Source organism: Anabas testudineus, chromosome 13 (assembly GCF_900324465.2).
Source record: "Anabas testudineus chromosome 13, fAnaTes1.2, whole genome shotgun sequence".
Lineage (NCBI taxonomy): Eukaryota > Metazoa > Chordata > Actinopteri > Anabantiformes > Anabantidae > Anabas > Anabas testudineus.
In genome coordinates this window covers 16,645,165-16,658,292 of record NC_046622.1, presented here as the reverse complement: position 1 = coordinate 16,658,292, position 13,128 = coordinate 16,645,165, and the positions used below count along the sequence as shown (strand labels likewise).

The window sequence follows — 13,128 nt, the reverse complement described above, 5'->3', positions numbered from 1 at the left end:
CTTCCTGGTGTAACTGGTGTTGCTGAGTTTGTTTTCGTACTCTACTACAACCTTTAAAATAGATCAAAACTTGTCTAGTTTCTCTTTTTCTGCTTGTTATCCATTTTATCCCTGATAATATGCACAGCTGTAATAATAAAAACACCCACTTTTATAAGTGTATTACATCTATCTTTGTGAAAGAAAACATTAACAATGTGTTATAATAACGCCCATTAGCTTTATTTCTTAATCATATTGTACATCCAAAATGTACAATTCAAAAGATTTTAGAATCACAATTAAAACAAAACTACTGCATTATAATTTAATGTAATCATTCAGATGGTAGATATTGAACATACAATATATGTATGTATGGGGACATGCCAACAAACACACATTTCTTTCATATTTTGCCATTTTATACAACCACACATTTCCAATTAAAACCCTGTAAATTAACATGTCACCTTTCTACTGCATGTCTTCCTATTTGCCACAAAGAAAAGAAAACTCTTGATGAAACATGACAGATCCTCATTCGCCAACATTTACTGCAAGGCTCTTGGTTTTAGGCACCGATTCTATTGATCAGCTTTTCTCCCCACATGTTAATACACAGTGTTTGCACACAACAGAATCTGTATAAAATGATAACTGACACATCAGTTATAATCTGGCAAATGCTAAACAATGACAGTTATTACTATTTACACTGCCAGTCAAAGATGTTCAAACCCTATGTTTTTCACATTTTTGGTCTAATCTCAAGAAACCCGGTCATTATTAAAACCTTAAAATTTTACTTTATGAACATTTAATGTGTAAATATTGAAAATAATATGACTTAATTTAGTAGATATAACCTAGCTGCAAACATTGTAAGTCCAATTTTATGATGAAGTGAGTTGAGTTTGGAAACAACCACCTGAGAAGTCATTTGACTTTTTTTAAAGACAGATTTCTAGACATCAGCAAATTAGAAAAGGTCTACATCATTATTAAACCCATGTACTGAAGACATGAAAATGAAATGAAGAACTGCAGCTGCATGGCTTATTTTTAACATTAATTAAATACAATTAATTCAGTCGTATTTTGGTGAATTATTCACAAAAAGTTTGTTAATTAATAGTTTGAAAACAAGAAGCAAAAACCAGTAATAGTCCAGTAACTGGTGTAAACATGTCATGATGAGCTAACAGAGAATAGAGACTAATGTCTCAGCTTTTCTCTGCCTTTTTTGTACCTATCCCCTTCTCTTTGGCTCTTTGCACTGTAAGGAGGCGACTGACACAAAACAGCAACATCACAAATTCTAAGTTCATATATCAAATAAATTTGTGAGTGCTTAAGCAAGGTTGTAAGATGCTTAGTGAGATGTTCCTGAGACATCTACAATTAGTACTAAATTGTTACCAATGTAAGATGCTCTCTGCGTTGCCATACTGCAGTTGTATCATACTCCACAACTTAACAATTAATGTATAGTGCACATTTAGGCATTTTAGGTAGAATTAAATGTGTTTCGTCCATGCTACATCACAAAATGTAATTCAAACTAGACTCATTATTGTATAGTACATTAAAGGGATAAATACTTCCATTCAACAATCTTTTAATTAGCAAGTTCTAATCATAACCAGATCTTTAGTTAGGGTTTGATTTCTGGACCTTTATCTATATGTTAAAATTAAAAACAACTGTTAAACAAATACAAAATATGGTTTTACAGAGGTCTTATTACAGTGAAGAAGAAATTGAACATCTCCATAGTATGACAAAATTATTTTCATTAAATAAAAGTCACACAATTAAATTTAGTTTTACCTCGGTCTTACTTTCAATTGCTAATTGTTTTTACAGTGTTGCTTGAGATTTGACCCACGGTGCTAAAATGTGGGTTTTTTCAGGACTTTGAAAGGCAGTGTGTGATGTATTCTTCGTGAAGGTGAAATCAAGGATAAATCATAACATCTCCATCCCCATCCTGTCTCGTGAGTTCCCAAAAATACTTACCTTGCAGTATAAAATTTTGTTTTGGTCAGCTGGTCAGTCAGGAGTTCATACAGTACATTCAACAAGTCTTGTTGAAACTGATACTTCTGGCCACAGTTCTGACTGTAATTATAACTGATTCATACAAAGTATTCAGGGAAAGAGGAACCAGAGATTGTACCCTTTCAGTGTTTACCATAGGGCATTGAGGGAGTCAAACAGCTGCTGCATATAGCATTTGAAGCAGTCACTAGCTGGCGAGCTACAAGTTTGTTTGGACTGTTGTCACAGAGAGAATCCACTGAGCATGAAAAGTCTATTGCAATGTTGACCAGACTGGAGAAGTCAGGAGAACTCCACAGACGCAAGCACAACATGGATTAGCCCAGAAGCAGCGTACACAAGATGTGGGGCACAAAAGAAAACAGGGATGCAGTTTTTGTATATCACAGTGAGATATCAAGGCTAGCCACTGGGTCCCAGCTGCAGCTTCTCCTGCTTGTGCTCATCCAGCCACTGTAAGATCTGCTGTTTGAGTTCCTCGTTTGGCCTGATCTGGTCCATGGTGAGAGGACTGCGATTGAAAGGGTCTGTCTGGTCACTGCAAGGAGGACAATTAATAAATAGTTATTTAACTGCCAACTGCACACAAACTTGATATACACACAACCTGCTCCCAAGTTTAATTTCTGTTAGTGTTAGAATGAAGGCACAGATACAATTTATGATCACTATAAAAGGAGAAACTTAACCAATATCAATGCTGTCCATTGGTTATTATTGTACCTAGAGTGAATTTTGGGGCTTTGCATGAAGTAACTAACCTGAGTAGATGCCTTGCTATAGTTGAGCGGTCTACAGTTACATTAGAAGAAGGAAGAAGAACAGGATCCAGCATCAGTGTGGACATGATGGGGTCCAAGAACTCATCTGGAGCATCTGAATATGTCTCCTCTTCCTGCTGCTGTCTGTCTGCATGAGACTAAAAAGAGAAACAACAACATAATATTTAATCTACTTGTTTTTATTTTCAAACAAAACAGCAGTAAGTCAAATTGTACCTTTATTTTATCAGCAAGTAGTCCAAAAGCCACAATCATGTCCCCAGGTTTGTTGATCTTCTTTAGTACTCTAACTGTCTGGGAGAAGAGGGTGGGTGAATATGACCGTCCATCTTTTGGGACTGTGGCACAGAAATTCTCCTCGTCACTGCCAAAGGACAGACACAGTAAACATCACTAAACTGACTGTAGCCAGTGATGTGCCAGTGTGTTCTTTTCCTCCGAAGAATATAGCACCAATAAAAAAGCACAATAAATAAAGATTACAAAAAAGAAATATCAACACAGTCTCATAACTTGTTTCCTCTGTTTACAATCCTTACATTTATTTACTCTGTAAAAGATGTGACTACATACCCCAGGTTCAGGTAGATGGTGCAGATGTCAGAAACAAGTTGCTGGGGCTTAAAGTCAAACTCACTGAAGTCCTTAACTTTAAGGGCCCCCATCTTAGGACCCACCAAGTGCTGCAGGAAGTAGTTCAGCATGGAGATGATCCTCTCAGCCAGGAAGGGGTGAACAAAGAGGCCTCTGATTTCTGGAGTGAGAAATAGAAAAAGAAGAAAAAACATGGGATGGATGAAGAGAATGTTTTATCAATACAAAGGGTACATGTACCAATCTTTTCTGCCTGACCTGAGGTGAGGAAGGCCAATGTGCCAATGGTCTCATTGGACATGATGTTGTGGAACCGTCCCAGTTGTCCAAACATCTGCAGGCTTGACTCCTTCTCTCTTCGGGCATCGGGGGACAGGGCTTCCCACTCTCCTCGATCTCGCTCCAGCTGCAGGATCTTGATTTTGCTTAGGTACTATGATAAAAGATGATGATGTATGAATTTAACTTTGTTTACTCATAAAAAGCTAAAATTGGAGTCAAGGTTTTAGCAGACAATTTGCAGAGATTTAAATAAGTGTTTAGTTATCTTTCACTACTCTGTGCAAGACTTCCTTTTTGTGTGCAGGAGTTTTGGTTTTCTGGCTCGTGTAAAATTAGCACTTACCATCAACTAAATAATTAGGGAACACTTCAACGATCTAAATTAACACAAGACACTAGAAGGACGGTTTTTCATACACAGTATTAATGGAATGGAAAAGGATGGATATTGCGAACATACTGGAGACTGTGAACATAAAATGCTTCACACCTGAATAGCTTCATCCAATAGGAAGATTGCATCATTCATCAGTAAGTTGAGGAACCTGAGGAACAGAGGGGGGTTCATGGCCTCTAGGTTCTCAGATGCATAGTTTGCCAAATGCTGAAACAGGAGAAGTACATGTATGTGAAATAAAAGAGAAACGACAGCAGTCCACCACAGCTACGACAGTATCCTTTTCACTTCTAAGGCTTTTCTTTACAACTTCACCCATACCTGCAAATAATTTGGGTTATATGTAGTGAGAGAGATTGTGGGAGTGTATTTGCTGCTCTGTCACCAAAAATCAATGTCTATCTATTGAAAAAGCTGTCTCATCATAAACACAGTCAATAAACAGCCACCACATAATATTAAAGCCATTTTTATATTTTTCCTACACTACTTTGTCCTATACTGCATGTCCCATTCAGCCAGTGTGGACCTAATACCAATTCTGCTACACAGAACAGTATGCGGACTGAACCTAATTATGTCTAAAAAATAGAAGATTTTTAGGTGAGGTTTGGGAGGATTTTTAAGGATTCTAATATGCACCTCAAGGGCCCAAATCAACCACATGAAGGAAAATAATTAAACCTGTGAGGATCTTTTTTAAAGAAAAAAACATACCACCTAATTGTAGGAAATCACAGGTTGTGTGGATTAAGTTTTACAAAGACACTAGTATCTCATTACCTTTATACTCTCTCTGTAGTTGTCTTTGCTCCACATGTACTTGAGGATTGGGTACATGGGTCTTCTGTAGTTGAATTTCTGTTCAAACTGATGAGGATCGCCTGGAAAATCAACAAGTATGCTCATTTGTAATAGCCCCTATTATGCATGTTATTCTGTTCACACTGGGCAGTACAATACAAGAACAACTGTTTCACCTGTGAATTCAATATCTACAAACACAGTGATAAGGGCCTCGGCCAGTTGAGGTGCATGTCTATAGGAACAGAAGACTAATTCTCGCTGGAACACAATTGGCTGTGGAGTACCAGGAGCCACAGGCTCCATGTGGGGCATCACTGCCTCTAAGACTTCAGCAAGCTTTGCTCTTAAGTGTGGGTTCTTCATCCTGTTGAGGTACGAGAGCAAAGAATATGTGAAAATTTTATTAGGACCTGCACCTTGTAACTACAGTCAATTACAACCACTAATGGATTAAATGTATTACATTAGCTAGTAACATACCTCTCTACATTACCCATGAAGACAGTAATAAAGTTAAGAATCTGTTCCAGATTTTCTGCAGATGTCTCCAAAACACTGTCTGCGAATCGCCGCAAAAAGATGAAAAAGTCTCCCAAGTTCTCCACAAAAAACTCTGATAAACATAAAAGCCAGACTTTACTCATGACTATTACGTAAATACATGCTCAGCATGAATTAATTAATAAATTACAAGTAACTAACCACTGCTACCTTGTATGCACAGCTGCATTAACTGTTAATAGCCTAATGTACTAACTTAGAAATTAGGCCTCAAATTCCCCAGAACCTGTTAAGTCAATCTGACAATCAAAGTTCAAATGTAGTATAGTGGAAATTGATCTAACATACCTGGCATATAGCAGAGCATAGTATTCTGTAGAGATGGCAGGGGAAAACTGAGTGCTACATGTTCAGGCCCCTGGTTTCCCATCCCAAGCTGAACTAGCAGTGCAGCAGTGGAAGCTTGGAGGTTAAGGCAGCATTGCAGCATGGCAGGCTGTGTAGTGGCAGCTTTGGTTGACAGATAAACAATCATCAGACGCTCAAATTGCTCCAGGAGCTGCTCTGACATTGGGTTGCCTGTCCGCTGGGCCTCCTGCCATGCCACCTGGAGTCTGTGGAGAGACTGGTTCATCTTCACCATCTGCTCATGGAGTCTGCATGCACACAAGTCAAGTGCATAGATACAAACATGACAACAGAATATATGTTAATGCTGATATATGGTGCAAAAGAATGAAAGGTATTTACTGTAATGTGTTACTGAGAGAAGGCCTTAGTGGAAGTTAGCTCTAGCATACAATTTAACTTCTTTAAGAAAAAAGGTTAAAAGTGCGTACCTGTGGAAGCCAAGATACAAGGTGAGATGTGTGAGGATGAGATTTTCAGTCAGCAGACTGTAAGATTGTGCAAACTCCACCGACTGCTGAGGGGGCACTGGGATCAGACATGTTTCTTTGTCAAGACCTGGAATAATAGACATGATCACCTAGTCACAAAATTCAATGTATATTCATAAAATCCTACTGTGACAAAAAAGCTGCTGCCAAACCTTTTGTAAAAGGAAAAGAAACACCAAAGCTGCTATATTACATTAACTACATTAACATGAGGAAATATAGTAGTTAAAAATGGCACATGACACTAAATTTTCACCTCTTGTGTGCACATTGCGATTACGCCTCTCTTCTTCACTCAGCTCTTTGTGAGCACAGTAGGTGGGGTTGAAGGTGAGCAGTTTGGGTGAACGCGGCCTGCAGAAGGGCTGGCACAGCTTCAGCAAAGCTGCACCCAGGTTCAAGAAGAAAGCATCTGAAGCATACATCTGGAAGAAGATCTCTGGCATCTGATTGGCCCATATCTTGGCTCGGCCAGCATTAGCGTGCATACAGTTGCCCAACCAAGAGAGCAGGAGGTGGCGCGTCTCACCAGATCGCTGTAACAAGTTTTTCAAGATCTGGTGCAGCTTGTCGTGAAACTGGCCCATAAACTATAACAAGGGGTACAAATATCATTAGTCCTAATATATTTGTAAAAAAAAAAAAACATCCGTGTATGTGTTTTTAAAGAAAGAAATGTGCCACCTAAACCAATGTGTTTACCTGGTGGATGTTGGCCTCCTGGACTTTAGTCTCCTGGGCACTGGAGCGAGATGGATTCAGGAAGTAGCCATGCCCCTCTACCACACCTGGGGTCTTTAACAGGCAGGAAATACTCAAAATTGTCCCTAGTAGGCTCTTCTGGTACTGCAAACCATTGGCTGGGTCTTTAGGCTGAATGTGTTCCACCAATACCTAGAAAAGCAGAAAATCAACTGCTGCGAGGATCTGAAAAGTTGCTATTTGCATTTTTTTCTTGTATTGTACATTGTGATTAGTAGTTATCTGTTAAAGTATTCTACAGTTTCCTGACCTTGGAAATATCTTTATTGTGGCTGAAGTAGAGGAGAACCTCCAGGTACGAGTAAAGGATGGGCTGGCAGAGGTCCAAGTCTTTGACGCGTCCCTGGAAGATATCAAACACTGGTACCATCACCTCCTCGAAGGTACGCACCTCCTGGTCGGAGAGCAGGCCAGTAATGACCTCTTCCATAAACTCAACCACTTCCTCCGACTCTGAAATACAATGACTTTGTAAGTCGAGAAAACTACAGGGAATACTTTTCTCAAAAATAACAAAGGAGTCAGTCTTAAACAGGCACAGCCCTGAACCTACGTGCTCCACTGAAACCTTCCAGCAACACGTCAAGAAGCTGCTCGTACACATTTTGGCTGATGTAAATCTCTGGGGTTAGCAGAACTGTCCGTGTGTTGGAAACTGTCAGGTTCTTACAGCGAACAGCAAACGATAGTAACTTCTCTGGTACCTTCGTCACCTGGTGCACAGATCAAGAAAGTCACTGAATTATTAAAGCGTGTGTGATATTTTTATGTTCCAATTACCAAGAATAATCTATTAAAAGATGGCCATCTCTGAAAAGTAGCACTAAATTGATAAGTCTATTCACACCTCTTCTTTAGCCCTCTGGTAACAAGCAAAAAGGTAAGGGATGGCACACTTCTCTCCAGCATCACGGTCAGCAGACAGGTTCACAGCACTGCATGACGTCATGTAGATCAGGTGGTTTCCAGGCTCTAGCAGCAGCAGACGGTTAAACAGAGCCTGTTAGGCGGAGGGACACATCACACACCACATTTCAAACATTTACTACCACTTACTCACAAAAGAGGGAACTGTTTTAAAGCAGGCAACGAAAGAGTGGTGTCACAAAAACATGTTGACATTTGACCTGCTCTATGTTGTCCATGTCCAGCCAGTCCTGTCCATCCAGATCTGCAGCCATCTCCTCCAGGTACACGCAACGAGGTGGAATCCCATTACCTCCCCTCAGACTGGGGTCACCTAGGAGTGAAAATAAAACCAGGGTACATAAAATGAAGTCTGCTAAAGTCACATTAAACATGGCAAATCAGCTTAAACCAAACCAAGCATGAATGCTACATTGACTGTGGTCAAGAAGTAACTCAACAGCCCAACACAAAAATAAATAAGACACAGGAGGAGTAAACGCACAGCATGTATTTACTCTGGTTTATTCCAGACTGAGGTGAGTAGGAATTCATTAAAGGGTTCTGTGTGAAAACAGGGGGGCTTTTAGCTAGCTTTTCCTGAATATCGTGACTCATCTTTAAGCAGTCTCAGCGGTGGAGAGAGTCAGACAACTCACAGCGAGACTTCACACAGTGCAGGGTCTTTGTATTGTTAAAGGGGGATGAGTCATTAGCTACTGACTGGAAACTTCAAAATTGACTTTCAAGACGTCCAACACCACCAAGAACACAGTGTGTTACTATTTACAACCAATACATTTATGTCATCAGCCATCTGCCTGTCTAATGTCTAATGTGAAGTAAATCTTAGTCTGTTTCTCTGTTTGCTCTCTTACTGTAAATGTTATTTGTTTCATGTCTGCAAATCTATTGTTGAAAACCAGGAATTTAATGGTTTTGGTTTTGGTTTCTCTCCACGTCCTCAACACTTGCTTAACAACTACTTTAAAGAGAAGCTTTATTTTTCATGATGTATTTCTATGTTCATAGGCTCCTTTAAATGACAGATAGTGCAGATTTTTCAGGGTTCAGTGTCTTGTCCTGGGTCACTCTGACATACGACCAGACCAAAAAGAAGCTTCTGACCTGTAAATTCTGCCTATGAATGGTGATGTCCCACTTGATATTATTGCTGTTTCTTGCTAGTCCATTTAATCTATCTCTTATGTTTTCCAATTCATTTATTTCATTAACGCAACTTGTACTGCATAAAAATAATACTGTAGAGTTGGGACACCTACCCATCTTTCCCCTCTGCCTTAAAATAACTTTTTATATTCTCAATTTCCTATTATCCCAGACTGAAATATTATAATGAAAGTATCAACATTTTTATTATTTCAACTCTTTTAGGCATTCGACCTCTTCAGATCCTGTATTATTCTGTATTATACATAATAATATTATTATATACACTGCCCGTCACACTAACAATTTGTTAAACCGCCTTTAGGTTTGATTACAGCATAAGTGATGGACGCAGCAGGGTAAGAAGAGAGGCGGGTGAAGTGATCATCTATTCTAGTGCCTACCCTACAAGCCTGTGGGGGACATATTCTAAGATGACAATGCCAGGATTCATCAGGCTAAAATTGTAAAAGAGTGGTTCAGGGAGCATGACACATCATTTTCATACATGGATTGGTCACCACAGAGTCTCGACCTTAACCCCTTGGAGAATCTTTGGGATGAGTGGAGAAGGCTTTGCGCAGCGGTGCGACTCTCCCATCATCAATACAAGATCTTGGTGATATATGAATACAACTCTAAAACGGGAATAGATGTTGTGACAATGAAGAAGCTTATCAAAATGATGCCACAGTGAATGTGTGCTGTAATCAAAGCTAAAGTTGATTCAACGAAATATTAGAGGTTTTTTTAGGGAACCGGCAGTGTACATAACACATCATTTCTAAATAAATAAGCGCTTAGCGCTTAATTCTAGGGGTGGTAATTTGTTGAACTGTACTGCCTTACACAGACAACTGTTATTCACCCTTCACTGATATAAAATAATTGCACCAAATAATACAAACAATTATGCACTTTCAATTTCAATTTGAATGCCTACACTCAAAACAATAAAGGAAGTTCAGAATAAAAATCAACTTTTGCTCCGCATTGACCTAAATGACTTAATACAAAGGTTTGGTCTAAATGACAGACTGATCTTCTTCTTATTTTTTTTTTACTTACTGTTATCCAGCGTGATGAGAAATATCCGCTGAATCATGTGATTGACATTGAGCTGTTCACACAGCTCCTGCCGGGACCGGAAGGAGCGGCTGATCTCTGCCACAGAGTCGTCATTGTCATCAACACTATCTGACACAGAGTTTTCGGATTCTGACTGGCTCTCTCCTGAATCCTCCACTGTAATACCAGATACAGAGAATAAATATGAAACTCCTGTGGACAAATTTAAGTCTGGTGTTAAAATGACCTACACTAAGAAGGAAAATGCAGATGGTTCTCGAATGTTAATCTGATGTTATATCTGTATTTCTGTTAATAGCTTTTGTTAGTTACAATGTTACCCACGTGGTGGTTCAGCAGACTTTTGTTGTGGTTTCTGGCCTGATGCAAACTGCTTGGCATCAGCCAATGAGCTAAAGAGAGCAGCAAAGGGGTTGCAGGAGATGTTCTGGTTGTTGTTGCCCTGGTCAGTCATCTCACAGGGGCTCAACACTCACTCCATGCAAGATCCCAGCCTAAAGCCTAAAGAAACAATATGATCACAACAAATACATGTCAATGGAACGAGACTCACAATAACCAAGTAAGGGATTAGTGAGCATGTACAGTAATGAAACCGTTATCATGTGCATCATTTCCCACTATTATCCGCCGTTTCCTTTGCTGACTGCTTGTGTAGCCAGTTTGTCTACGTTAATAATTCTAACAATACTGACTTTTAGGGGTGCACATTAATGTGACTCTTTGTCTTGATTTTCACTCTTAAATAAGTGAACCAGACATCAAACAGCAGATCACAATGATTGTTGCATGTGCTACATACGTCTATACAGTATATAAATGTTTGAAATAGTCAAGTGTATATTTTTCATGTGAGAATGAGTAAAAACAGTGATGTTAGAAAGTATTCACTACTTGTGGAATTGTTCACTTTTTATTTCTTTACAATATTGAGTTATGTTCAATTTATTTAGGCTAACTCTTAAACTCTATTACATACAGAAAGGGAAAACAACTCTAGTGTGATCAAAACTAATTAAAAATATAACATACAATAAATTACTTAATTGATTACTTCTGATGTGTTCTTTTTGGAAGTATTGACCCCCCTAAAGGTCACTCACACAAATCATCGAGACAGCTAACTGAATTAATAAGACACACAAAAGTACACATGTATCTGGAAGGTTTAATTATTACTGAATCAGTATCTTGGCCAAAAACTGTCACGAAGAAAAAAGAACACTGAAAGGTTCAGGTTACTGAAAAGCACAGGATAAGGGATTTGAAGGATAATTTGGATTACTGTCTGTATTCAGTTTCTTCCGCATGTGGTGGTCTGTGTGACTTTATAAAGTCTATGAAATTAAAAGTAATAGTGCATTAACAGTTGAAGAATGGTACAGCTTAATGTTTCTTTGCTGCATGGATTATGTTTACTTATTTTTATCTAAAATAATCAACATTTGCCTAAACTTAAATACAACTTCAAAACTAGGGACACTATCACGGTGGCTGATATGTTAACTAAACATTTGGACATAGTGTTGTGTCAGACCTCCTCATCATAGTCTTCAAAACATCAGATGTGGTAAGTAACGAAGAACTATACTAAAGTACAATTTTGAGGTACTTGTACTTTACTGTATTTCCTCTCTGCACAATGACAATAAAGTCAATTTATATAAATACAATATACATAACCCAGGTAAAATTTAAAGTGCTACTACTACTTCTATTCTAAGTACTTTTGGGCATTTACTTGCACTTTTACTTGAGTACTGAGTTTGTGTAAGTTTGCGTAATGCATCTACGTAACATATCATGGGACACATAAACATATGTGTTTAAATTGGTAGAAAACGCGTCTGACTAAGAAAGAAACCATTTGACGTGTTACTCAGAAGACGTGTAGTCGAAAGAACAACTTGTGCTCACACTTTGACACGGATCAGTAAACATAAACATGATCGTCTACCTTGTGCTCACCTGTTCCCTGGACGCTGTGTTGTCTCGGTTACTGTCAGTTCAGCGCCTGCTACATTAACTTGTTACTTTATGAGGCTAGCTTTCCAACTAACCATGTTATGTTTTTAAAAGTGTAACATTAATGTCATCTGTTAACAATTTTAATAGGCAGGAACAGCTTTAGCTACTTCACGCTAGTTAGCTAACTAGCTAGCGGGGTGGCTACTAGCTTGCACTCATAGATTTGTATCTACTGTGTGAGCTAACGTTAGCACTTAGCGTCCTGTTTCAGGCTAGGTAGCTAGCATGCTAGTAAAATAGCGTGCGTAATAGCAAGCTAAGCTGTCAAGGGGTCACCACGACTCTATTACAGCATTGATTTGTTGAATTAATATACGGATCTTATGTCATATCAGTCTATATAATGTATACAAACGATAAATTGTGCTGTCGTACCTGTTTGACGGGCAGAAATATGAGTTTTTGGTTAAAAAAAAAAAGATTCTATGAAACCAGTGGCAGGTCCTCAGTAAATAGAAATTGCAAACGTCATCAAAATGAGACGGAGCGTCTGATTTGCGGAATAACTTTTTACCTTCTTCATGAAAACACGATGGAAAACAGACATAATCACACATCAACTATAGATATACCGCTGGATAGCAGTGTTATACATGGTGAATATTTATATTCACGTCCTAAATAGGACGTTATATCATTAAGATATTAAATATTTAATATCAGTAGAAATAATAAACGTAATTACGATTATGTATGCCAAATAAAAGAAGATGAGCACTGTAAAAATGTAAAAACATACGATATATTAGATGAGCTTAATTAGCTCTTCAGTTATTTCTGGACCTTGATATGATAAACAGCAAGATTTACTGAATAAACTACTAATAAAATTTTGTCTAACTAACTTTGCATTTGGAACCAGATGAGC

At 38.5% G+C, this 13,128-nt stretch overlaps 1 protein-coding gene across 3 annotated transcripts; it reads right to left on the bottom strand.

Annotated features, from left to right (window-relative positions):
• Nucleotides 1-204: 204 nt before the first annotated feature.
• Nucleotides 205-12,721, bottom strand: ube4a (ubiquitination factor E4A (UFD2 homolog, yeast)). 3 transcript variants are annotated; one of them, XM_026371875.1, is made up of 20 exons: nt 12,636-12,721; nt 10,557-10,733; nt 10,212-10,388; nt 8,195-8,307; nt 7,915-8,067; nt 7,621-7,780; nt 7,318-7,520; nt 7,008-7,199; nt 6,562-6,895; nt 6,246-6,372; nt 5,755-6,062; nt 5,386-5,518; nt 5,079-5,269; nt 4,882-4,982; nt 4,192-4,305; nt 3,678-3,852; nt 3,399-3,579; nt 3,042-3,189; nt 2,805-2,962; nt 2,446-2,581 (listed from the first exon to the last, which is right to left on the bottom strand). In XM_026371875.1, exons 2-20 carry the CDS (start codon nt 10,684-10,686, stop codon nt 2,446-2,448), a joined length of 3,234 nt encoding a protein of 1,077 aa, XP_026227660.1. In that variant the 5' UTR covers nt 10,687-10,733; nt 12,636-12,721. The 3 variants fall into 3 exon arrangements, with proteins under 3 accessions (XP_026227675.1, XP_026227660.1, XP_026227667.1); XM_026371882.1 differs by lacking the exon at nt 12,636-12,721 and adding an exon at nt 12,201-12,340; XM_026371890.1 differs by lacking the exon at nt 12,636-12,721 and having other exon boundaries at nt 205-2,581; nt 10,557-10,686.
• Between the last annotated feature and the right edge of the window lie 407 nt (nt 12,722-13,128).

What these genes read in the sequence shown, in the direction of transcription:
- ube4a (XM_026371875.1), bottom strand. Translation starts at nt 10,686, where the DNA reads ATGACTGACCAGGGCAACAACAACCAGAACATCTCCTGCAACCCCTTT. An exon ending in AAAGTCTGCTGAACCACCAC is followed by an intron (nt 10,389 to 10,556) that starts GTGGGTAACATT and finishes CTGGTATTACAG; the next exon opens with TGGAGGATTCAGGAGAGAGC. An exon ending in ACCAGAGGGCTAAAGAAGAG is followed by an intron (nt 7,781 to 7,914) that starts GTGTGAATAGAC and finishes TCTGTGCACCAG; the next exon opens with GTGACGAAGGTACCAGAGAA.